Source organism: Galleria mellonella, unplaced genomic scaffold, assembly GCF_026898425.1.
Source record: "Galleria mellonella isolate WM207_F2 unplaced genomic scaffold, CSIRO_AGI_GalMel_v1 utg33, whole genome shotgun sequence".
In the NCBI taxonomy this organism is placed as follows: domain Eukaryota; kingdom Metazoa; phylum Arthropoda; class Insecta; order Lepidoptera; family Pyralidae; genus Galleria; species Galleria mellonella.
This window is the reverse complement of record NW_026442079.1, coordinates 4639111-4665944: the sequence shown is the minus strand read 5'-3', so window position 1 is coordinate 4665944 and position 26834 is coordinate 4639111. Positions and strand designations below refer to the sequence as shown.

General features: G+C 29.7%; 2 protein-coding genes across 4 annotated transcripts in view; both read right to left on the bottom strand.

Moving 5' to 3' along the window:
- The window catches only part of LOC113516613 (abnormal cell migration protein 10), a 118743-nt gene that overhangs the window by 11246 nt on the left and 80663 nt on the right, over window positions 1-26834 (bottom strand). For 2 of the 3 annotated variants that reach the window (XM_026901055.3, XM_026901063.3), the window contains 4 exons: window positions 4460-4649; window positions 1917-2059; window positions 632-721; window positions 163-397 (listed from right to left, as the gene is read on the bottom strand). In XM_026901055.3, the coding sequence (XP_026756856.2) occupies window positions 163-397; window positions 632-721; window positions 1917-2059; window positions 4460-4649 (658 nt within the window). Of the gene's footprint in view, window positions 1-162; window positions 398-631; window positions 722-1916; window positions 2060-4459; window positions 4650-6944; window positions 7535-26834 lie in introns of those variants that run through there. The other variant, XM_026901046.3, reaches the window with a different exon arrangement.
- LOC116413310 (uncharacterized) lies at window positions 23803-26199 on the bottom strand. Its single transcript, XM_031911684.2, has 3 exons — window positions 25834-26199; window positions 25673-25735; window positions 23803-24608 (listed from the first exon to the last, which is right to left on the bottom strand). The coding sequence occupies exons 1-3, from the start codon at window positions 25839-25841 to the stop codon at window positions 24377-24379; spliced, it is 303 nt and encodes a 100-aa protein (XP_031767544.1). The 5' UTR covers window positions 25842-26199; the 3' UTR covers window positions 23803-24376.

Below are 26834 nucleotides of genomic sequence, written 5' to 3'. Positions count from 1 at the left end.
CTTGGTAGGCGGGTTGATAACCGCAGTTAACTTTGGTGATGTGTAAAAGGACGCTACTGCCCATTCCTCGACCAGTAAATTCCCATAGTCGCTTCATTCTTCTTCATTTATATATATACTGTTATTGTCTAGGTTTCAAGATTATGTAAATTAATTACTTACCCATATGCAAATCAGGCAAATGTTCAACGACCGCCCATTTCGGCTCCATGCTGACGTGGTTCTTGTCGGCCAGCAGTCTTGCAACATAACCACATGTCATTTTCTCGTCGACCATTAAACTCTTGGCAGATCCATCCACAGAAAAAGCTTTGATGAAGATCTTCTTTACACTAGCCTCGCGCATGCGTTCTAACGCCAATTTAATTTTGTCTGCTTTTTGTTTGAAATTTGGACCCTGGAAAAGTATTTACATTTTTATATTAGTTATCTGTTTGTACATATCATTCGAGTTTGAGATTTTTGTTCCGGCAAATATATTACTGAATGCTTTTTTTTTTCTTTAATTGTGAATAAAAATCCAATCAGTAATTCGAATATTCTCAAATCCAATAAGACAACAAAATCATTTCTATGTACTTACGTCTATTCTGTATAAACAGTATAAATTAGATGATGAAAGTTAGTTTACCTTTAAAGTTTCCTGAATATTTAATTTAAGCGCTTTACACTTAGCACTGGCACTACTGGAAGCGGATGATTCACTCGAGAGCATGGAAACCTAAAATTATTTAAAAATATTATTAACATTTAAACACATTAACGGTGACTAACGTAAACGTCCTAGTTTACAATGATTTTATTTTGTCATCATTGGTACTTTATTTATTAAGTAGCTATTATTACTCAAAAACATGTTTATTGTTTTTTTTTTGTTAAAATAGAGTTGATATAATGATTTTATATAAAATTAATAATATATACCAATTACTTTCCAGTAAAGGTTTTTTTTTTATACAACCTAGAATGGCAAACAAGCTGACGCCCCACCTGATGGAAAGTGGTTACCGTCGCCTATAGACATGAGGTAATCACAAATCAAATTCCAGAGATGAAGTTTAGTCACACAAAGAGCTATGCTAAGCGAAGTAATACGATTATGTGAGCTAGTTAACTCGATAATGCAAGCTAAGCCAACCGCCACTTTTTATGCGTGGGTAAAGGAAGACCACTACTTGCAATGGGTTGAGATGGGGAGGGGGTTACGCTCGAAATATACAAATCACAAAATAATACATGAGGATGAAAATATTAATATTTCAAAAACTCAAACCTTTCAAAGATATAAAACTCAAAAGGTGAAATACAATAAAAAAATTAAAATAGAAAATATTTGAAAATAATAATATTTCGTGCTTAAATCACTCGTAACGTATATTACTTTACTCGGATACTTTACTTTGCATAACCGAGCTCAGCTTGCGTAGTTGGAAGTACGTTAAGCTAAGTGAATTAAGCTAAAAGGAATTAGACTCATTTAGTTCAGCTTAGGCCAGTGTGGACTGGGAATGTGTTTGACCCTTATGCATGGTGAAATTCTAGATGATAAGGTCTATTCTCCGTTCTTTTCATACAACAAATGCAATGATACACCTATTGATTCTGAATGCACAATCTAAGATTACAATCATAAGAAGAGAGTAAATTTTTATAATAATTAAGATAGTATTTTCCCAAATAAAACACCGATTTAAATTGTGGAAAAACTAGTTATTTCAATTTAAAAACCAAACTGCTGAACTCATTTTGATAAAATTTCTATGGGACCAATTCGTAAGTATATCCTTTCAGATAAAAAATAATTTACCAAATTAGTTTGTAACTGACGGGCTTATAAAGTAATAAATATGAAAAAATAAAAAACGACTGAATTGAGAACCTCCACCTTTTTAAAGTCGGTTAAACAGTATACTTACAGTGTCACTAAAAGCGGAGTCATTGTCAGGCGAGTCGGTACGCGTAATTGGAGTTCCATCGGCACACTCTTTGCCGCAGTCGGTTCTTTGGGGACAGTTCTCGGTGCTCGACTCGCCTCTCTCTTTGGAAACTGAAGAGTAACCTGTAAACCCAGGTCAATTTAGTTAAATATAGTGTGATACACCAAGCAAGATATTTCGAACGCAACTTGCCCAAGGGACTAGGCTTGAATGCACTCAATGTAAATGTAGTGCAATAGTATTAATTTATTCAGAATTGTAGAAAACATTATTTTAATTAAAGTCTTACTCCCTTCATAAATACATCGCACCTCTCATGAACCTATTTTAGCTATTGAACTATTTTGTCTCTTTCTTTTGATTTAAATACCCTAATTTGATAGAAAGTAACAAAACAGTGTAATAAATAAAATATATTTGTACGAGTAGAAGATTTTAGTTTTTATGAATAAAGGGGTTAACGTCTATAGAGCTCTTTTAATTTTAGACTATTTTTATTACATTAAACAAATTACGCAATTAAAAACAATGAATTCCAATGAATTAATTTTTTTTATGTATAGGTAGATTCATAATAAAAAAAAAATGTAAACGAAGTCAATACTATTCAGACTCGACGGTACCTTGAGTATTATATAATTAAGAATATTTTGATGATATTATATGTTCTGTAACTTTTTTTGTAACTGTAATGTTGCTACTTTGCAATAGGTGTATAACTTAAAAATAGATTATAATATTATGATGTGTTTGAAGAAAAAAAATATATAAATGACGCAAGACAAACCGTGAGCCTTTGATAGTATTATAAAAAACAAATGTGCCACGTTTTTATTTTAAAACTAGAACAGTGAAGAGAATATATATTTTTATGAATCCTATCTGTGTTGATTGATACACGTAGGACAAAGATCCGTGTCTACGTAGCCTGTTATAAATTCTAGAAACATTTAAGACAATCTAGTTCAACACGGATATGAGAAGTCGAGCGAGGCGATGATTGATATCATAGTAATTACTTTTATTATCATACTAGTATTTATTTAAGTTGTAATATATTTTTTATGCAACTTATAATGGCAAATATGCTGACAGCCCACTTCATGAAAAGTGGTAATCGTCGCCTATAAACATGATTAGTACTATGGACATAACAGAGTTTACTGTACTGTTTCGCCAATAAACCCCTTTCACCCACATGTGTTGCCATTCCTTAATACTAATTCCTATTATACCTTTGTGCGATGTAAATTCATTGTCATATCTCACTATTTAAACCAAAACACAGCCATGCAAGTGTATCTGTTCGGGGTGAATAAGTTGAACAACTAGCTTTATCTATTTACACATATTATATATAGAAGGTGTTTATAAAGGAAACATATGGAAAATAATATAAAACAAGCAGAAATCAGGAGTACAGAACGCGAACGATTGACACAGGGAGAATGACAACAAAAATGAATGTATGAAGAAAACGTCGCTGTCGTGTCTATGCTGCTAGTCAGAAAGAAAGAGGTGAAATATTTACGTACAATTTATTTAGTCAATTTTATGAAAAGGGAAGTGATGATGTTGACAAGTGGCTATGAGATAAATATATGCAATATTTATTTATAAACGCCATACAAACACAACTGTTTCACGATAGAAACACGAATGGGACAGATGTACTGTCCTATTAAACAAATGTCCTAATAAGCAAACGACTTCTGTACAAAATCTCCTTCTGGTAATAATATAATAAATAATAATAATATTAATGTGATATCTAACTTTTAATGAATTATTGATAATTAATTGATACGATTACTATTCTATATTATTTTCATTATTGTTTAATTTCCTAGATTAAATACTACATTCTTGTATACTCGTATAGGTAATTATGAATGAAATTAAGGAAAACATGAGGTTTAATAAATATCAGACCTAAAATAAATTAGTTATAACGGTATATTTGCAACTTCATTAATGAAATCACCGGAATACAAAGTAGCAGTGAAGTAAGTATATAGATTAATTTGAACTATAATATTACAATGGTTTTACTATATCATTACTAGAGAATTTGAAGTATTGATTGGTAATGTGGCAGTGCAAAAACACTGCTCTACTCTCCGATGCTTGAGAGTTCAATCTCCGAACAATACAAATATTTATTATATATGTACGTCTATTTGAATTGACCTAACCCTAATAAATTTTTTTAGCATACATTTATTTGTCTAATACTTAGATACGAGTTTTGACTAAGTAGACATATTTGTTATTTTATAGATGAAACCTTGGAGATCTTGAATCTAATTACTAGTTATTTCATTCCTTTATTTATAAATATATTTTTATTTGAAAATAGAAAAATTGCGTTACTTGCCCGTCAGTTGAAATATGAGTAGTTAAAAAAAACGGTAAAATTATCAAAAATGCCTATAACTTAAGTTTACTCAGATAAAAAAAAAATTTTTTTTCTTGTAATAAGATATCTAAGTTTAATACGAGTACACAAAATGTTTGCTCACCAGAGGCTACTCTTGAAATTTCCTCATCGTACTCAGAGTCTAGTGCGCACAGTTCCCCGAGGATTGCGTCCAGATCAGCATCTTGGGTTTCTTCCAAGTTGGCCATTGAGAAGCGGTAGGTGTCGATACGTGGCGCAACTATCTCGAGTGGCCTCAAAGCGCTTGAAGCGTCGTTTGAAGAATTTAGTCCCTGGAAGGTGAAAACACATTATTAAAACACTTTGTTGTTTTCATAGAATTATAAAGAACCAGGTTTAGCGTTTAACCACATCTGATAAACAATGACTGGTATGACTGATGCTTCTATTCTATCAACATCTTAGATGTGTTAGAAACTATAAAGACCCTTGATCTATGATTAGCGATCAATGATTTTTATAATTCATAACTGATAGAATTGACTGACCTATTTGTATATGGATCCTGTAAGGTCTGCGGAGAAGATAGCAATCCTTAGCGTAATTTAATATTCATCAAAAGAAAACAAAGAATAATATACATAAATTCATAAAAGTCCTTGACTTACATAAAAAGGATTTTTGTCTTCCGCGAGTAAGGTTAAATGAGTTTTACTTTAGAGAGTACAATATTTAAACAGGAGGTAGATGTATAGAATAGGAGTAGGTAGAATGGTGTCGATTTTGGCCAATTTTCAAAACTCATCTCTAAATTAAAATTTGATGTCACAATACAATCTTTAAGAACCAATACGAACAAAATGACAACATAAATCTATTACAAGATTTTTTTAATGGGTGATGATGGAATGGTAACTCCATCCGCGCTATCGGTATACACCGGCGGGGCACCAGTGAAGGATGATAGGTAAGGACGAAGCAAGTCAGTTAGCCCATCGTGACGAATTCAATAAGAATTGTTCACGATGGTTTCCAGGGGGAACCACGTGGAGATCGACCTAATAGGGCCATATTGCTAACAAGGGGGCTGTCAAACTCCATTGCTAACAATCCCTTTCCCCCCTCTATTACAAGATTTATGTCAAAAATATTATAAATTTAGTTTATTATGGTTCATATTACAATAATTTCACGCAAATATTTAATTAAAATATTAGGTTAAGAGATATGTTAAAGGAAATGGCGCCTCAGAATCGACCCCACCATTATTTGTAAAAATATTTTCAACATATTATTATAATTATTTTTAAAATTCAAAACCAATTTTATCTTAGTCATATCTACTATATAAATGGTATTACTAACTGTAATTTTTTTTATGGCAATTATTAAAAATACATTTGAAGCTACAAAAGATTAAAAACGAGTATATAAGCACAGATAATATAATACTAAAAAAACATATATATACAAAACATGTATCGTTCCCTCTAAAAGTAATATAAACAATTATCTTATTTTTTGTTGGTATTTACAACTGTAAATTCTATTATAAAAAAAGTGCTTACCTATCTATAGGTTTATTTTACTTATAAATGTGCTTAAGGATTTTATAGTATTTAATCCTTTAAAATAATTTATAAATGCATGTTCATGGAATAAGCAAAATGTTATAATAATTCTGGTCATTCTCCTTACCAGATAAATCAATTTATAAATACACATGGTCAGATAAAGCAATAGCTTCTTATTCTAGTCAGGTAATGCGCCATAAAATAAATGTACCATGAAATATGTAGTACGGTCGACATAATCTGTAACTTTTACGCCATATTGCACCGCGTGTATTTAAAAGTACTTACGCACAATACAACACGGCCAAGTGACTTGTTACAATGAGCATTGTCGTGATTATTTATAGTGTCAGATAATAAAGTAACGATTTTAACTCGTGACTTACCTACTGTGAACTCAACTTTATAAAATGTAAAGTTATGTAAATCAGTACTCTTATGTATTAATTATGTATAATATAAATAATAATATAATAAGCCCCAGGAAACTAATCCTAATCCGTAAAAGTATCTGGAATATACTATGAATATGAATGACCATCCTCATATGCCTAGAATTAATTATATATCTACTCACACATCACATGTCAACATCCCAAAACGTAGTCGGTAAATGGAATGAAGAATGCATTGTCTTTCAAACAATGAAGTTTATAAATTAATACAATATTATTAATACGATATCTACAGTATTCTGTAGTTATATTTTTCATTACGTTAAATGTATAATAAATAATATTTCACGTTTATTTACTTATTATGCTTACTTAATTTTAGATTTTTACATTATGAATAAAATGTATTTTAGCTTTGTTGTAAAAAACTTATAAATCTATAAATAAATTTTTTATCCTAAAATTTACTTGAAAGTATGTCATATTAGTTTAAGCGCCACAGCATGGATGTAAGCGTCAACAGTACATTCTGTCTCTTTCTATTATTTTTTATTTAATATGTTTGTGAATACAAAATGTTAATCAACTATTTTTAAATATTATATAGCTTTATCATAATAATAATTCGTTAGATTTATATTAAAGTTTATATACGTACCATTGACATATTTAAAGTTTGTTCTAACGTAGATTTGTTTTCAATAGGCGAACTATTTACGCTTCTGGATTTTCCACTTGCCAAACGAAAACTTCTGTTAAGGGTGGACAAGAAACCACCGCGATTCCATTTGTTCGTTTCGGTTAATTGCAATTCCATCATTTCGTTTACATTGCAGCTCGAATATGACTCACAAATGAACATTTCACATTATTAGCGAAGTATGCCAAAAGGCCGGTATACTTCATTGATATTTTAACACGGCATTTTCGTCATCTTAACCAAAACAAAGTACGGAAAAGGATGTCAATTTGCAAATGGGAACTTTGATTTCCTTTCCATTAGAAATTAGAAACACCACATTACTTTAATGGGTGAGGAGCTTGTTATTCCACTGCGTACGGAGTCTGCGCGCGAACGTGCAAGAATACAGCTGTATTATGCACCGGCGGCCTCGTCCGTTCACTTACTTGAAAACTTTGTTTTTGTGTACAACAAATTCATATAGAAATTACACAGGACAAAGAGCGCAGGCGATTGTCGCTCACGATACGCGTAACGCGTACGCAGACTCGAATACGACTAGTATAGAGTCGAGTCGAGTAGTGTTACAAAATGTGGCAAGCGGAGTCGACCGCCTGCAGGGCAGGCATCAGAACAGAGCAGGGGGGAGGCGAGTAGACAAGCGGCAGGCAACCGCGTTTTGTAGATTGTGCACGTGTGCGCGACCCGCTATGTTGTTTGATGCCAGAATGACGAGATGAAGTAGGGTGCGGATGTGTGCGTGCGAGTCCCCTCGGTGCGGTGCGAACATACCCCGTGTCGCCGGCTGCTCAACCGGGGTCGTGCCGCCACCGCCACCGCTGTCGGCATGCGGTAGTGGGCACACACTCAACTTTACGCCCCCGCTAGCACGCACACACGCAACGTTCGGACGTCGCCCGACGCATACAATCAACCACCCGCACCCAGAAAATGAGCCTAGCCAGGGTAGAAGATTCATAATGAATTAAATATAAATGGCGTAGATTTATTATAATTATAAACAGGCATTTGGGTTTGTGTGGGATATAACAAAATTTAAAGGGAATTTTTTTATTATTACTTATTTAGTAAATTAGATATATGAAATATCATACTACTTAACCTACCCATCTAAATATTTTCAATTTAGAACCAATCTATTAATTTGATAAAATTGGCGTAAGCACCGTACAAAAAACAAAGTACAGAGGTATCTAATTTATTAATATTATAGCTTATATTGTTGGAATTTAATAAAAAGTGACCTAGCTCGGTGACCTATTTTGTTTTGTCCTACATTTGTGCACATCGTAGCCGCACCCTAGCTTCACCGGAAAGCGAATTGTCATCTGTTTATATACACAATAAAATTCTTAATTGAGCCTTCCATTATTTTCTGGAATATGTTTTAATTTAAGAATAAGGATAACATAGAAAGAGTGATAAACTAAAAACAGTAAATCAGTGACTTTTCTTCTAAATTCGTAGTACTCTAGTCTATAGCTTAAAGAAGTTATTGATCGATGTTGACAATAAATTGAATTTATCGATATTTATTTTTATCTATGAGAATAAAAATCGGTAAAAGCATTAATCATATTAATTAAAAATCACAGTTTAGGAGTAAAAATTTGTAAGTAGACCCGAACTAAAAACCTTTAAATAGGCATCATGCATATTTTTACCAATTAAATGAAAGATAAAATTTAACTTTAAAATAAATAAATTACAGACATATTATCTAACTTATTAAAATATACTATTTGTAAATATGATAATCATCCGACTTCTAAAAAAGGGGTGGTTTTCTATTCAGATTCAGTATTCTTTCGTTTTTTACCTTAGAATTAAGTCATTTGTAAACTAATATGTATAATACTTATTTTTATTTTAAAATATATAATTAGGTCCTTTCGGATCGGTTACAAAAGATTTTTATCAAAATCAGTGATTTAATTTTTATATCCAATTAACTGGTTTGGATACTTTAAATCTTTTTTTTTTTAAATAAAATTCTTTTAATATTATAAATGGACGAGTGGTCAGATATTTTGTTTCATGCAAAAATTACTAAATAAATTAGATCAAAATTTGGCAAATGGGTAGGTTGTTTCCTGATGTAGCACATAGGATACTTAATGAGCTTATTGATTAAAGCCGGCGAAGTCGAAGGATACAATTAGTCTATTATAGATACAAATAATATAGATTTAAATAATAATAGTAGTAATATATTATTTATATTGCCGAAAATATATTTTTGGGTATTACTTATTAAAAATCTCATTTCATTTATGACTTTAGGTTATGTAATTACATGAAAAATTTAAGAATAAATAATTCTTTTATACAAAATATATTTAAAAAATGTACAGTCGTAGCATTGTAACCCAAATTTCGTAATGGTACAACATTAATGCTTTAAACGTTTAAACTTTATTGAGCTTTCAGAATAATTATCCACATTAAAATGATTACTACATATTCCTGCATTATTTGTCAAATTCGATTTTTTTTGTAGCTAGAATAACCTTTAACCATTTATTTTTTGAAACCAAGTAAAAGATATTAACGGAAAATATAAAATCTCTAATAAATAATATAGATAATTAGTCGATACAGGTGAATGGTGCAACACTAGCGGAATTGTATCCAAAGCCGTAAAGCTATCTAAAAAAAATATGTACATATTACGATAATTCACATGAAGCTTCACAGAAAATCACATAAATAACTTTTGCAGAGCTTACATTTCGTTATAATCTATAATATGATTATTAAAACAATTAAGACTTCTATGAAATATAATAAATATCATAAATTATTACTTGTGAAAACTTACGTTCTCAATAAGTTAACAATTATGAAAAGAATATACCTAATTTACATTACATCTTTAGATTGTACAATGCATACTTGTTTCATTGACACTGCAATTTGTTTAATAATGGACTATTAAGAGATATTTGAAAAAATTTTGATCACTTTGATGTCAATAATTCGTCAATAACAAATTTTATATAATTATTTATTCGATACTGTTTATACAGAAAGTATCGGAATAGGTTGTATCTGAATTTGGTAGGGTTATACGGCCGATAATATCTAAGAAAAAGGAATCCCGAAATCTTTGGATAAAACGAAGCTGGATATAATCTGAATAATGTGATTTCTATGAATTATTCAAAAAGCAGGTGTGATTTTATAAGTCTGTTTTTATAATCGTAGTCTATTTCGAGTTTTTTATTTATGGAAATTAATTATTAAAAAACAAGACGAAAAAAATAATACGTACACAACACCTAATATATAGGAGGATAACCTAAAAATCATAAATAATATATATATATATATATATATATATATATATATATATATATATATATATATATATATATATATATATATATATATATATATATATATATATTTCTATGTCAATACATGTTGAGACTGTTTTTTTTTTTAATTTAGTAATAATTTATTACGTTAACTTTCTGCTCTTACTATATGTTCATATTATATTTCTACGATTAATATGTATGCATATATTTTGTTAAATGATCGCTTACGGTCACCATTATGATTATACAAACATACAACTCTTGATACTTTATTATAGCTGAAAAAAATTAAACCATAATATATATCTAGGGGGACCGATACAAGAATTATATTATTTCACCACTATTGTAAAGGCTGCCTAAGACATGAAGTTTTATAAAATCGTCCCAATAATTTATCCCTAAAACATAGCAGATATAGGCACGTTAGATACACATTCATCCATAAAAAAAAAACCATTAACATCATACAAAATTTCAATCTTCCATTTAACGCTCTAGGAACAATTTACTATATTGTAATATGTATTAATATTTCTAATAAAAAGAAAAAATAAAAATTTCAAAATAATACATTATTTTAAACTTATCAGCTCAAGTAATCAAGTACAGCTTAAGTAAGTTTTATTACTATGAGTCTATATTAAGTAATACTTAGGGAATTATAATTTTCCTGTTGATTTAATTGCTAAAAATGACATCACTTTGAATCATTAACTATAGAGTATAATATATGAATGAAGTCATTTTCTTTACATCATATTGCGTACAATAATAATATAAATGAAAATAACAATTTCATTCATATTATTATTGTGATATTAATTATACAGAAATAAATATAATGTCTAAAATAATTTCCATTCAACACATGTAGAAATTGGCTAAAATTAAGCTTTTAAGAATATTACATCACCTTCAAGTTATTAATTAAAACTCGTATAAGTCTGGTAGTGTAGTCATTTTTATAATAATTTGAAATCAATGCAATAAATTATGGGTATTCTTTGTTATGGATTTTTTTATATCATTTTACAGATTTCATACCAAAAGGTATAAAGACTTTCAAGTACGCCTTTGTCCGTCTATATCTATATCTCAGCAACTACTAAATCTACCAACTTGAGATTTTGTGTAATTTTGCATGTTATTGTCCCACACATTTTGCTAGTCTAAAAAGAGTACTCAATATTTCTTAATCAGCCTATTAATTCAAGTTGGGTATCATATGCAACGGTTGTATTTTGCACATTTTAAAACTAATTTTTATTTATTTTTAGTTGTATAATTTTTGACTTATGATTAAAAAAAAAACTATTCCTCCTTATCACCGAAGTTTCTGAAATTAAAATCTGAAATAATAACAATAAGTGAATACGAAAAATAAAACGATGTTTCTAACTACTCAAGTTTTTGAGAATTTATAAAAAATAAACCTCCAAAATATATCTAAGAATAATAAGTAACTTATTAGATTTCTATTTCATATAAAAATATAATAAGGAGATCATTTTATATGATACCTTATTATCTACATGTTTAATTTTTCAACAGATACAATTAATTAATAGACAGAGTTGTTAAAAATTTTGATTGTGAATATTATGTTTTTATAGTGAAATGTAAACATCCTAACACTATGTTTCTAAAAGATTTTTTGCGTGTACCGTACTGATTGGTTTTTGTATGTTATGGTAATTGTGACCTTTTTTATCTCGTCCGTTTTATAGTAAACAATTTTATCCACAGTTACATAACTGCAATTATTCGCTACGTAACTAAAAAAAAAAAAAGAAAAATAAAAAATAGTAGCTAAAAATGGGGTTTCGTCTTAAAATTATGTTAGTTTATTTGCTGAGAACTATTACAGATTTTTTAAAGGAAATCATAAAATTACAATTGTAATTTTTTGTTCCCGTAATATTCAGACGTTGATAGTTAGCCTTATATAATATTATAGGATAAAAACTAAAATTTATGCATCAGTAGCATTACGAGTATAAATTGATTCAACCAATCCTAAATAAAGTTGATTTACGGTTTCTTCCGCGTAGAGTATATGGTAAGGCCTCCGTCCGCAAGTGCATGAATAGAGGAGACGCAGAAAAAAACAGTGAACAGGTGGTGGTTAACACGCACCTGCGCAGACGCAGATGCGAACAACACTTTATTGATCTCCGTGTTGGCACAGATACATATGCATTAAAAAGATAATTTTGTACCTGGATGTTTTGAGAGGACATATTCTTGTATTATTGTATCTATATCAACAGGGAATAGAGAATAAAAATGTATTAAGCATTATCGCAAATGTATTATTAGTATCGTAAATGTATGTAGAAATTTGTTCTTATGATGAGTTCATTCGATGCGAATCAATGTGTGTGCTCATTAAAATTAAATAAAAACGTAGCATAAACCGAAAAGGATATTAGGGTGGAAAACATGGTAGAAACAAATTATTTTTAATGTTATATTGTAATTTAATCTTGTACTGGTTCCACTTCGATAATTTCTATTAAGCTCATAATATTATTCATGTCAGTATTTTTCTTTATTTCTTCTTCTAGAATTCGTATAGTTGCATGTCGACTTGAAATATCTTACAGTTAAAAAATTATAACTAACTCGTAAACGTTTTTTAAGTGATCAAAAAAAAAATATTTAAAGGAAATAGTAAAAAAAAATGTTAATGAAATGGTGAAACAGACAGAGGTTGCTTTTTTTCCCGATTACATAGACAAAGTTGCAAACAAAGCTAGTTTCACATAAGTTTGGGAACTCCGTATCTATCTATATTAAGCGGAACTGTGGTATTATTTATTTAAAAAAAATAAAGAACGAAATAACCAGGGGAAGGGGCAGAACTGTTAGTAATGGGGACTAGTGACAGCATTGGCCAGCAATATATCCTATCAGGTCAACTCCACGTGATCCTTCCTGGAAACTATCGTAGTTAATTCTTGATGATTTCATTACGATGGGCCAACTGACCTGCTTTTATCCTCACCTATCATCCCTTACTAGTGCCGCGCCAGTTTATATCGATAGCGCAAGCGGGGTTACAATTCCGTTATGATCCATTAAACCACTGGTAATTCGGTAGTATATACCGGTAGCACGGGTGGAGTTGCCATAAAATTTAAGGAGCCAGTCTTAATCTTTAACCGGTATAAGAAAATATCAGAATATATGTATATGTACAGTTTTTGATAAAATAATCAAAGCAAGTATATTTGTAACACAAAAAAAAACCGGTAAAGTGTGAGTGGATTTTTTTTTTATTTTTTATACAACTTAGAATGGCAAACAAGCTGACGGCCCACCTGATGGAAAGTGGTAACCGTCGCCTATAGACATGAGCAGTACCATGGACATAACAGAGTATACTGTTTCGCCCATAATACCCCACATGCGTTGCCATTCCTGAGGACTCAGATGTTATTCCTCTGTACCCAGTAAATTCACGCCATATCCCACCTTTCAAACCGAAACACAGCCATGCAAACACAACTGCGTCACGGTTGAAACACGAATGGGACAGAGGTACCTAAGCAATCGACTTTTGTACAAAGTCTCCCTCTGGTAAATGTAGTATCTTATAACAAAACATGACTTATTTATTTATATTAAAAGTTATTATAAATTAGTATTAATACAGACGCGCCCAAGAGTTATTTTAATATTATATTGTATTATTGTATATCAAACAATATATCCCTTTATAGCGATCTATGGGGAAGGCCTCTGTTCAGCAGTGCACAAAAAATGGTTGTGATGGTGATGGTGATGATGATGATAACTTGAACTACAGTCCCGCCGAGTTAACGTAAGTTACGTGTTCTATGAATCGAGTTGATGCAGCGACTCAATATCACAATCGATGTTCAATTTATTAAGGAATTACGGTACTAAAACAATAGTTTTGACATTAGTAAAAATTATAATATTCAGTAGAGTTACAAAATTGTTCTAAGTGGATGAATATTAAGAAAAATATACGGAAGGGTGACGTTGTTTCAATTAAATACGATGAATATACTCCTCCCAGTGTTTGGTCGGGATGATGATCTTGGAAGGTCAGCTTTAATAAAAACCTTAAGGTACCTCACCTTTTTAAGCCTTATCAATAAGCTTATTTACTTGATATAAATACTATCGTTTACTTTTATATTTTGTGAAAGTGTAAGAATTTATTTTATGTATTCTTTTTGATTTCTTTTAGATCGCAAATGTGAAAACGATTTATGGCTTAACATAGATATAAATTTGATTATGTTTATTGTCTGTAATTCAGCTGTACGTTTACCAAAAAATAAATAAATAAATATTTTTTTTAAATTCTCACACAATTTTTTCTAGATGGAATATGTTCAAAATGAGCCTTTATGGAAATTGATAATTATTGTTTTATATGAAAAAAGAATGAATAATAACAAAACATTTTCATTTATAATTAATATTAATATTAAATAAAATCATAAAAAACAGCATATCTATAAACAAGGCCTATTCATAATAAATCATATAAGTTCAGCAGTGGACAGTTAAAAATGATATGATAATGATGAAGATGGTGATGATGATGATAATGACCATGTTGCAATGTTCATGGTTTTCGATAATTCATAAAAAAAACACCTCAAAAAACTTAATTTTTCGGTCGAATTTCTAACCATAGTTAGTTAGCCTAGATAAGAAATTCTTAATTGAAATAATAATTATTATTATTATTGTGTCTATTTCATATAAAAGATATAATAAAGAAATCATTTTATATTATATACTGAGATAATATAGACAGTCCTCTTTCAAATGCTTTGAAAAAAGCATGTCAATTTTTTCATGCATTTGTGCATGATAGGGTTACCAGATTATAAATTATTACTTTAGATTAAGGTAAAAATAGGTAAAGGTCAAACTTAAGAAATTATTAAGATTAATGAAACCTTTATTATATTTGATTTTATTTATACACTTAATTATACAATTTATTTATAATTATTATTTTATTTCAAAAACTGAGGTAGATAGAACTTCATAATTCCTTGATATTGCTTTAAAAATTAGTAAAATTTTGAGGTAAATGTTGAAAATCGGTATTTTCCATGTATATTTCAAATATGGACGGATATAATCTTTTAAGGTGACGGCCATTTTGTTTTTTTTTTACTTAACCGATTTCTTTGAATATAAATAAATATCTCAGAATCTTTGTAGACTTAAAACATTTATTGGTGTCAGAATTAATATAAGTGGGAGCCATTTTAATCTTATGCGATATTTTGGAAATACCTACTTATAAGAACGGAAAATATGAGTCAATTAATTGTAATCAAATTGGCTAAATGTAATGAATATTGAATTATATATATTTTATCGTAAGTTTAAATTCTTAATGCTATTTTGTTATCCAAAAAACATACTTTTATTACTTAAAACAAAAATGGCGAGTGTTTTGATTAATACTAACATAACTGAACTTAATACATAATTAAAGTGTATAGGAATGTTTAGATATCGATTTGAAAGCAATCGATCAAAAAGGAATAAAGAAAATAAAAACGGCAGCTATTTTAATTAATTATGACACTGATTCTATATTTGAAGTGTATAAGAATCCTCCAAAATTTATTTTTAATGTAATCGGTCAAATGACAAAGAAAATTAAAATGGCGGCCAATTTTATTAAATGTAACATCAGATCTGTATTAAAAGTGTATACGGATATTTTGATTTTAGTTAAATAACAAAAATCCTTTTGATAAAATATACATAAATAAAAGAAGACATTTTAAATTCGACTATTTAAAATATTTTATATTTAAGTCACTTAACAATGGTGGCTGTTTTATTAATAATTCAAGTAATGGTGTCAAAACAATGTAATTTTATTTAATATGAATACCATTAAATAGTCTGCACAATATTTAGTAATATTTCTATGTAAGAAAATAGAATTATAATTAAAAATAATTCAATTTATGTTGAAAAAAAATCCACATCATTTCGTAAATTTTAATTCAAATGTAGGGATTTTTTTTAGATACTTGCAACACTAAAATATGGCGCGAGTTATATGGACAATGCATCGAGTTTTAAAAACAGAACAACTTTTTGACAGCTAGTTATCAAAACAACTGATACGTTTTTTTATTCGTGTTCTATATACATAATAATTACATAGCAGAAATGATAAAATTAAAACTGTAAATCATATGATTCTCCTCCTTTCTTCTTATGTACCTAAATATAATTAGTAAAAAGAGGACAAAAGATACACCATCAGTTGCTATTTTTGTCAATTCATAGCAGTGGCTGGTGTATAGAAAATGTATGACATGTCAATTATTAGACAATGAAAAATTCTACATTTCTAGATTATATATTCGACACAATTTATGTAGAAAGTATGCAAGCAAGTTATATCTGAATTTGGTAGGGTTATATGGCCATATAACATTTTCTACACCCTAGCCTACTATGAATTGACAATTTTATCGCTCCTGTTATGTAATTCCTTGTTCTTAAATATATTTACGTACACGACGTATTTAATTATTTAATTTAATAAATAAAATGTGTTTTTGCACATTAAGAAGGTGCAATAATTATTAGACAAAAATACAAGTATAAAGGAATCGCTTATCACCGATAAGTATCTTAAATTTTAAGTATCAAGACAATTATAAATATTAAAATTTTGTTTTAAAAGAACTCGCGCCATGTTTTAGTGTTGCAAGTATCTAAAAAAATTCCACACACTTGAATTAAAATTCACAAAAAGGCCCTATTAAAGTTTCTTAAGGCTCGATAACGTAGGCGTAACATTCCTAGTGTTACAGGCATCTAGAGGCTACGGTATTATCATAGTAACCCCGTTACTATTTGTAAAATTGTGTACGTGACCGTAATACCACATTAGAAAATATTATTTTAGAGAAAGATAAATAGCTGAAGACATCATTTAAAATATTATTAGGTTTAAAAAATCCTTTATAATATTTAATATATATATATATATATATATATATATATATATATATATATATATATATATATATATATATATATATATATATTATTTATGTAAGCGTAAATAAATAATAAGAATGCGAACTTTATAATTTTTTCATATTGCTTTACTGGCGGGAACAGTGAAAGATGCTAACGAGGAAGAAAGCAGGCAATGAACGTGATGAATTCTACAGGAATGACCCACAATAGTTTTTAGAGGGAGCTGCGTGGAGGTCGACCTGATATCTATACTTTATATTGCTAACAATGAGGCTGTGAGGCTGTTACGTTCTATTACTTTTTTTTTAAATGGATGATAATGGAATGGTAACCCCACCCGCGCTATCGGTATACACCGGCGGGGCACCAGTGAAGAATGATAGGTGAGGATGAAGTAGGTCAGTTAGTCCATTGTAACGAATTCAACAAGAATTGTTCATAATGGTTTCCAGGGGGAACCACGTGGAGGTCGACCTAATAAGGTATATTGCTAGCAATGGGGCTGTCAAACTCCATTGCTAACAATCGTTTTCCCCCACGTTCCATTACTACCAACACCTATAATTCGGCCTTGAACGTCCTAAGTATGAGAAGAAGTAAGGCCTCGTTATTTACCACACGGAAAAACTGATGACGCTAAATATTTTTACAATTTAATACAATACCGGAAAAGGAATACGATAGCTCTATTCTCATATAACTAGCTGATGCAGCAAACAATGTTTTACCACCTACCGAGATCCATTTTAGAGTTCTGTACCAAAATATATAAAGGAACCCTTATCGTGCAACTTTGTCCGTTCGTCCACAATAATAGTGTTATATTTCAACAATTTAAAATTTAGTAAGATTTTTAAATATTTTGTTGTCCCAGGCAAAAGATTTTTTTATTTTATTTTATTTGCTGAGGGTTCTAAAAAAGGTACTCGATATTTTAAAATTATCCTACTATTCCAAGTGGGGTTTTACATGAAAAAGCTTGATTCGTATATTCTAAAACGTTTTTTTATTTATTTTTATTTTGAGCAGTTTTGGATTTATGACTGAAATGATTTTGATTATTTATATGCTTTTGTACATTCACTTATAGATATTAAGTTACAATAAAAATGTATACAGGCGGACTTATCCCTTAGGGATATATATATATATATATAAACATAGACAAATTATTATATATATAAGAAATTCAACTATCAATTATATTGTAAAATCTTTTTGGGTAAGCTTTGATGACATAAACGGCCTACGCCATTCTAATGTTTTTTTTTCTTCCTTAACCCTTTATTTCTGAAGTTTATGAAGTAAAAATCTGAAATAACCACATTTTATAATATCTTGTGAATATTACCAAAAATAAAAATAAAACAACATTCCTAAATAGTTTCTAAAAATCTTTGAAACTTTATCAATAATCCTCCAAAAACAATAATAAATTTCGAATCGCAACATTAATAATAACAGCTATATGCATACTGCTATATATAAAATATATAAAAAATACAATATACAAATTTATTCTTAGGCTTTTTTTTTAATTTAGGCTATTCTTTATATTTACATAATATGTACGGAACGGTTTGTATTTGACCGTTTTTATTTTTTATCAGAATAAAACTATTCTATATTTCAAGATGAAGTAAACAAAAATCTAAATATTGACAAAACTTTATTAAGATTGGTTGATCGATTTCGAAAATTAGCTAATGCTAATTTAATTTAATTAAATAGTTTATTTTTATTTAATTATTTTTTTCAATTTTATTTTTTGCCTTATACGAACATTGTGACAAGATTTTTATTATGCTTGGTTGTTATTTAATAATTTATTTATAGTAATGTAGATATATCATATTTACAATATGGTCCTGTCCAAAATATTGACATTCATAGGTATATTAATTATATATAAATATACGCAACTACTGGCAAAACCACCCAAGGGAGAGACCTATGTTCAGCAGTGGACAGTTATCGCCTAATTTGATGAAGAGGATATGATGATGATAATAATAATTATAAATTTTATATTGTAAAAATAATTATATATATAATTATTAATAATTATAAATATTTCAATTTGTGGTAAAACCAGTTTTTAATTAAAAACCAAACTACTGAACCGACTGCGATAAAGTTAATATGAAACCAATCTAAAAATATGTACAGTTAAAAAAGTATTTTTCAAATCGATTTATAAATGACTGAGTTTTGAGATAACAAACAAAAAAAAAAGAAACGTATTGAGAAACTCTTGTCTTTTTTGAGTCGGTCGAAAATCTACTTTCTAGTAGTCAAATTTAATGGAACACGTCATATATATTTCATGGAAGCGTTATATTGTTCCGTGGGATTCGGACCCGGTCGCTCCCAACCACGTGTATGCAACAGAATTATAATATAATATATCTCCACATAATCTACAATTACATTCGTCATCTAGGATTACAATCTCGTGTAAATCTCGTTGAAAAGACAGTTACTTTAATATTATATAATAAGTACTTTTTAATAACCGATTATGGCAAAATTTCCCAGGAATCAAACTGTAACGGATATACGTCCGTTCAGATAAAAATAAATAGAATTTTCTAAATCGGTTTACAACTAATGGAGATATAAAAAAGTACAATAGAATTAAGGCCTCCTTTTCTTTAATTCAGTTAAAAAGACTAAATATCACACACGTTATATATGCTATTATATTTAAGGTTTATAAATCTAATTACCTACCTAATAATGGCGATATGTCATTTACTGCTCTTACTTATATATGTCTATATATACACAGTATATATAAACTCCCTAATATATTTCTGTTTTCTAATAGATCATTATTGTTGATACACGTAGGGGAATCTGGGGTTGATTGTGACAGGGTTTTTTTTTTTAATAGATGGTATTGGAATGTTTACCTCGCTAGCGGTAACGATGAACGACGATGGGACGAAGGTGTGAATAAAAAGGCAAGTCAGCTCATCGTGATAAATTCCCCTGGAATTCAGCACGATGATTTCCAGAGTAGGACCGCGGGGAGGTCGACCTGACAGGGTATATTTTTTTTAATGGTTAATAATGGAATGATAACCCCTATAATGCACTATCGGGATACGCTGGCGGGGCACCAGTGAGGGATGACAAGTGACGATGAAAGCAAGTCAGTCAGCCCATCGTGACAAATTGCACTAGAATTAATTACGATGGTTTCCAGGGGGAAACGCGTGGAGGTCGACCTAATAGTGTGTATTGCTAGCAATGGGTCCATTAGACCCCATTACTAACAATGCCTTTCCCCCCAAGGGTATATATTAACAATGAAACTAGTAGTCCACATTATTAATAGTCCCTTCCCCTTTTGTGAAAGGGGTAGGTAGTTACAGCAGTAATAGTGGTTAAACGGATAATATTAATGTTAGAAGTAAACAAGGAGTTACAACACAATCGGTCAACACGAAAAAGAACTAAACAAATAAATACAATTAAGGAAGGAATAATAGTAAATAAAATGTTACATGAGAAATTATTATATCAATTAGAATTATCTATTCCTCAACGTCTATTTTCCATAAGAGAAGTTTTGCCAGCGAATGCCACGTTTGGCAGGCAGGTTGGCAAACGCAATTACGCTTTGATGATGTTTTAAGATGGATGTTGCTGCCTATCTCTCGACCGTTGAGTTCCCTTAATCACCTCTTACGACACCCGCGGAAAAGGAAGAGGTGGCCTATTCTATGCCGGGACCGTACGGCAAAATGATATCAGAAATAAGATAATATTTTTTTTAAAAGACTTCTGTACAGATGATAAACATAATAACACTATGTTTATTTGTAAATAAAGCAATGACACTATAATTGTTCAAATGGTGTTGTTGTTCGTTTGTTTGTAGCCGTAATATTTTACCCCTTATGGTGTTATAACCTATCCTTATCGCGGGAATATATGTTACACGCCCATTTTATCTAAATATATTCGTTTATATCAGTAAATAATGGTACCGCCGTATGTAAAATTCTTTTCAAATTGAAAACCGCAAATATTTCTTAATAAATAAAAATTATGACACTTTTTAAAAAGATGTTCAACAAGTCTCTGCCTCCCCTACACGTTTAAGAATTACTAACAACAAAATATCCAGGTCGCTGAATGGAAACAGACCATTCGTTTCCAGATTTTACACAGCAATTGTACAGCTAAGTTAGAGGTTTTATAGCAGCTTTTAAACTTGAACAATGTACATATATGTACTTGCTATTGTATAATTGTACTTACTAGATTGTGCACAATTATAATTATTAAATTATCCATAAATGCACTCATTTAAATGAAATTAACAAAGAGAAAGTATATATCCTTGAAGAATTCTATTTCTAGTACAACTTCTAAAGTTTGTGAGGATATTTGTATGTATGGATTAACCAACATTATTGTTTCATACAAAAACTATTAATTTGTATGAAATTTGGTACACGGAAATGTTATATGCCAACTTAACATATAGGACAAAATAACTTAATGGAATGATTCACGCGAGCGAAGCTGCGAAATACAGCTAGTATTATTAAGAACAAAGGCAGATTCGTATTTTTTGGTACTTATCCAGGTCACACAAATGAAATAACGAATTCAAACTATTATAGATATAAAGTAAAATCTGGCATAAAAATAAATTTAAGTGGATTTTGCTCTTAAAAATCATCTGTCAGAAGCTATATATTGATTTAACTCATAATACATAAAAGTCTGTAACCAAACAATGCAACTTTGTAGCAATGCGTGACTGCGGTATACTTAGCTGGCCCCTTTTAGTAAATATCAATAATTCTTCGTATATTTACCCTCTTTCTAGTCATAACATGGTCGAAACACCAAAACATCCAGTGGTTTTACATTTCAGAACCCTTGCTAATATTAGACATTTTGAAAATAAGTTTGTTGCATTCTGGCGCTTTAACTGTTAGTCAGTAGCCATTAAATTTGGTAAGCAAATAATAATTTAAAATGAATAATTTGAAATTATGCATTTTACAGACACTTTTCGGATCACGCGGCGATCAGATATGAGTAAAGATATCCACAAACGAATCAAAGTAATCGATAATTTAAAAAATCAACAAGCAAAAATGACAATGGAATAGGCCAATCGACAGGAAACAAACGTTATATAGTGTATAGTGTAAGAACCTCAAATGATAAAAATTAATGGCTGCAGATGGCTCGAAAAGTCAGACATCTTATATTTATTTTACAACCTTTAGCAATCTATACTTTGTTCACTAGTGGACAAATAATGGATAAAAGGATGATATGGTAGCCATAAATAGCTGATAGTGACTACTTATCTCAAAGTAGTTGTTTGTTCTCTTGTATGAACAGGACTGCAAATTATAAAAATGCTGCGTTACATTCTTGTCTCCTAATGATTCTGAGTATTGTGCTCTGGCGACGTCGATAAGATGAACTTAATAACGAGTGTCATCTAGAGCTGCTGTATCAATATAAACTTATCGTTTACATACTATAATTATTACAAGTCATTTCCTGGTATTTATATTATATTAGTACTAGCTATTGCTTGCAACTTTGTACGCGTATATATTTTGGGAGTAGGCAACTAGAATTTTTCTTTAGACCATTGCATACTCCTTTGTCGCATAAGAAAAAGTTATTAAATAAATCATTTCTACATAGCCTATTATGATAAAGCATACACCAAATTTAAGTTCGTCCTACAGAAATTTAGGATTACCGCATCCAATCGTGCAGTAGCTTTTGCGTGATGTCAATACAAAAGTACAATGAAACAGAATAATATTTTAAACATTGTTGTTTTGGGTCCTATTATTTTCATTAAGATGTTTTTTTTTTTTTTAAATATCTCCTCTGTACAGATAATAATTAATGATTTAAGGATGTACAGTAGCGTTGCTTTTATAACATCCGCAAAATCTAACTGTGGTTGCCAATACGTCTGCCAAGCGTTGCAACTATTGGCAAAATCCCTCTTGATGGAGGAGGCCTATGTTTGGCAGTGGACAATTAACGTCTGATATGATTGCCTATTTAAAAAAATTTTATACATGTATAAACTAATTATACAAGTATAAAAAAAGATATATACTAAAAGCCGAATTCTACTATTATATTAAACAATATATAATTTAATGAAGAATAAATTATTTATTGATTATCCTACTATTATTATGAATGTGAAAATTTGTGAAGATATTTAGATTTCGAGATATTTGTATGTTTGATACTTAATCACAGTAAAACCGTTGAGTGCATTTGAATAGTATTTGGTATACGATTAATATATATCCTAACATAGAATACTTTCTATACTAATATAAGCGGGCAAAGCCGCGGAAAACAGTTTGTAATATATAAGTGGAAGCAACTAATAAAACAAGAATAATAAACACTCAATTATATTTTTTATTATATTTAGAAAGATACAAAAAATATGTATTTACTATGTAACTAAGTAGTAATACTTATCAGATAAAAGCACATAATTTTTTTCTTTTTTAATAGTAAATCTATTAGTTATTAATAAAGCTATGATATATCTTATTAGTAATGAGTATGTAGTTGCTACATATAACCAGGAGCGTAGATAGGTGTATATATATGGGTGGATAGATGGGGCCGGTAATTTTTAAAACCTATATTGCCAACCTATATATCAATAAATCAATTCCCGCGATCATCAGTTTCATTAAAATTCGAAAACAGCTGATTTAAATAATTATTTTTTAAAAGAATGGTTTAAAAGAAAAAACAATCGATAAAATCTGCTAAATTAACAAAAAAAAATTTTAAATCGATGGCGTTCGTTCGACGAACTTCACTTGGTCGTCTAGATAAGAATAAAAAATGAGATTTAAAAATCGTTAGCCTGAAAACATCTAACGACTAAAATAATAAATTATGTTAAAATATAAAAATGTTGCCTAAATTGCAATTGTAAGCTTAGCTAAGCTAAGCATACTTCGTTTGGAAGCTCCTCTATCCGAACCTAACTACGTCCTTATATAGGTATAATTAATAAGAACTAAACAGAAGAGCAGCACGAGTATGAACACATGGCGTGCAGCGGCATCTGCGCTGCTTCGGACGTTCAGGCGAGTTTGATGGCGTCGACGGTGGTGCCGAAGGTGGCAATGGTGGAGATGGTGGCGGTGAAGTTAGACGAGGTGGTGAAGTCACCAGTTGTGGTGGCGTCATTTCAGTTTGTGGCGGTGCATGAACCACCGATGGCCAGTCATATCTGCAACTATAGAATTATATGATAATGTCAATAGAATGTTTACTGTCACAAAATTTTTATTATTATTGAAAATGTGAATTCGACTTTGTATTGTTACATTTAGCACTTTAATGGCTTCACCAATCACAATAAAATTACATGTATATTTGCAAAAATCGCGGGTATATACTAGAAAATCTATTAAGCCTTCGCTCCAAAAACTAAAGCAACTTCTATATAACAACATTTATATGGGACTAATGCATTTAGAATTATTAAAAATCGTATTGAATTTAGTAAAGATGTGCTATTTTATAAAACATGTGCATTGTGATATTATTAATCAATAAATAATAATCTCATAGCATTAACCCATAATAATAAATAATAGCTACCCGAATATAAAGAATAGCGTTATTTTATTATTATATATTAAACAATTATTAATTTTAGTTTAAAATATAATTAAATATAATAAATAAACGTTAATTATAGGAAAAAATTATAAAATTATATTATAAGTAAATGTGAAAAAGCACATAAATAAATAAATTAGTATTTAGAAGTAAAGGTTACTTTAAATTATTGTAATGTCTCTATAATAATTGCAAATACCAATAACGCATATAATAGTTAATAAAAAGGACGGTAGCACTTGCCTATTTACCCTCTTAGATTATTTTCGATACAAAGGCATCTAGTTTTAAATACCTTCATCTCATAAGCCTTAAACTATGCCTCTGGTTACCTACAATTGACGGGATTAAACACTTTTACAATTTTATTATTATACATAATATTTAAATATTAAGATTGATTAAAAATGATGAAAGCTATTCAAATTACATAAAATAAAAAAATATATATGTTAGCCTGTTTGCCGTTCTAAGTTGCACATAATTAAAACTTTGTAAAACGAAATATCACTCACTGATTAAGTAATCAAATTTATTAATACACAAATTTGCACTGATTCGCTTTATATTTATTCACTGAAATCCTTTTGTACCTCCCTGGAAATGGAAGAAAATATATTCTAAACAGGCGGAATCCCGAATTAATATATATTAAAATAAAAAAAAATTACGCACCTTACAAAAATACGCCTAAGGCAAGATAAACAGCTGTTTATACAGCCATAATGTAGTCCGTTACTGTAAAATAAATTATTTACTTGCATTATTTCTATATTATTATAAATATCTAACAATAAGATAAAAAAATCCCATTAATAAAAATAAAATGTACTTACGCGTCCATGTTGCAGTTGCAAGTGCGTCTATGATTCAGTGATCAAATGAGAGCCAGCCTCGTATGAAATGTTTATGATATCAAAAATCGCCACCATGCATTTTTTTGGGTCCCATGGTAATATCACACCAACGGAAAGCTACGATTATTGTCCGTACGTATATACGAGTACACTTAAATCTAATTAAACAAATACTACAATTAATGTTTAATATTTAAAACTTCGAATATTAATTTTTAAAATAATAAAATATTTTCGATTTTTTTTAAATATATTAATTAAATTAATTTATATTAAAGTAAGACGTGCTGCTGTATCGCATAGCAGGGAGGTTCGTTCAGTGCGAACTAAACCTTCGCCGTCTTCGCTTAAGCTGACTGAAATGGAATGTTTTGTAAACAAAACAAACTGTTATTATAGCTACATGTATATATTGTATCAAGTAATAATCTGTATGTGTTAATTCTTTTATTAATTATAATAAATTTAAACGAGACTATGAGCCTTTTTGTTAGTGTGTATGCGTGTGTTTGTGTGTGTGTATGTATGTATGTATATATGAGAGAGAGAGAGAGAGAGAGAAAGAGAAAAAGAGAGAGATAATTTTTTTCCAAATAATTCTAAAGATAGTTATGAAGATAATTAAAATCAAGATTTTTTTAATATTTAGCTATTTATAGACACATCTACCAAAAGAAATCACAAAGTTTTATTTTTAGAGTGAAAAGTAACTTAGAATTAGTTTTTGCCTTAATATATGAAACATAATTTACTTCAGAAAAATATACGCACACCGCTTGTGCCAAGTCGCGGGCGCAGCTAGTATATAAGTACTCGGTATTATAATAACAGAAGTATTGTTCTTTACTAAAAATAAACAGAATTGCGATATGCAACATAGTAAGTTCAGACCAAACAAATAATGGTATTTTAGTGCTAAAGTTCCACCTATCGAGGGTAGTTAATATTAATATTTATTATATTTCAACCAACTACAAAAA

Coding starts and splice junctions, on each gene's coding strand:
- LOC116413310 (XM_031911684.2), bottom strand. Junction 24,609..25,672: donor CTTAGGCGTATTTTTGTAAG/GTGCGTAATTTT, acceptor ATAATTCTATAG/TTGCAGATATGACTGGCCAT.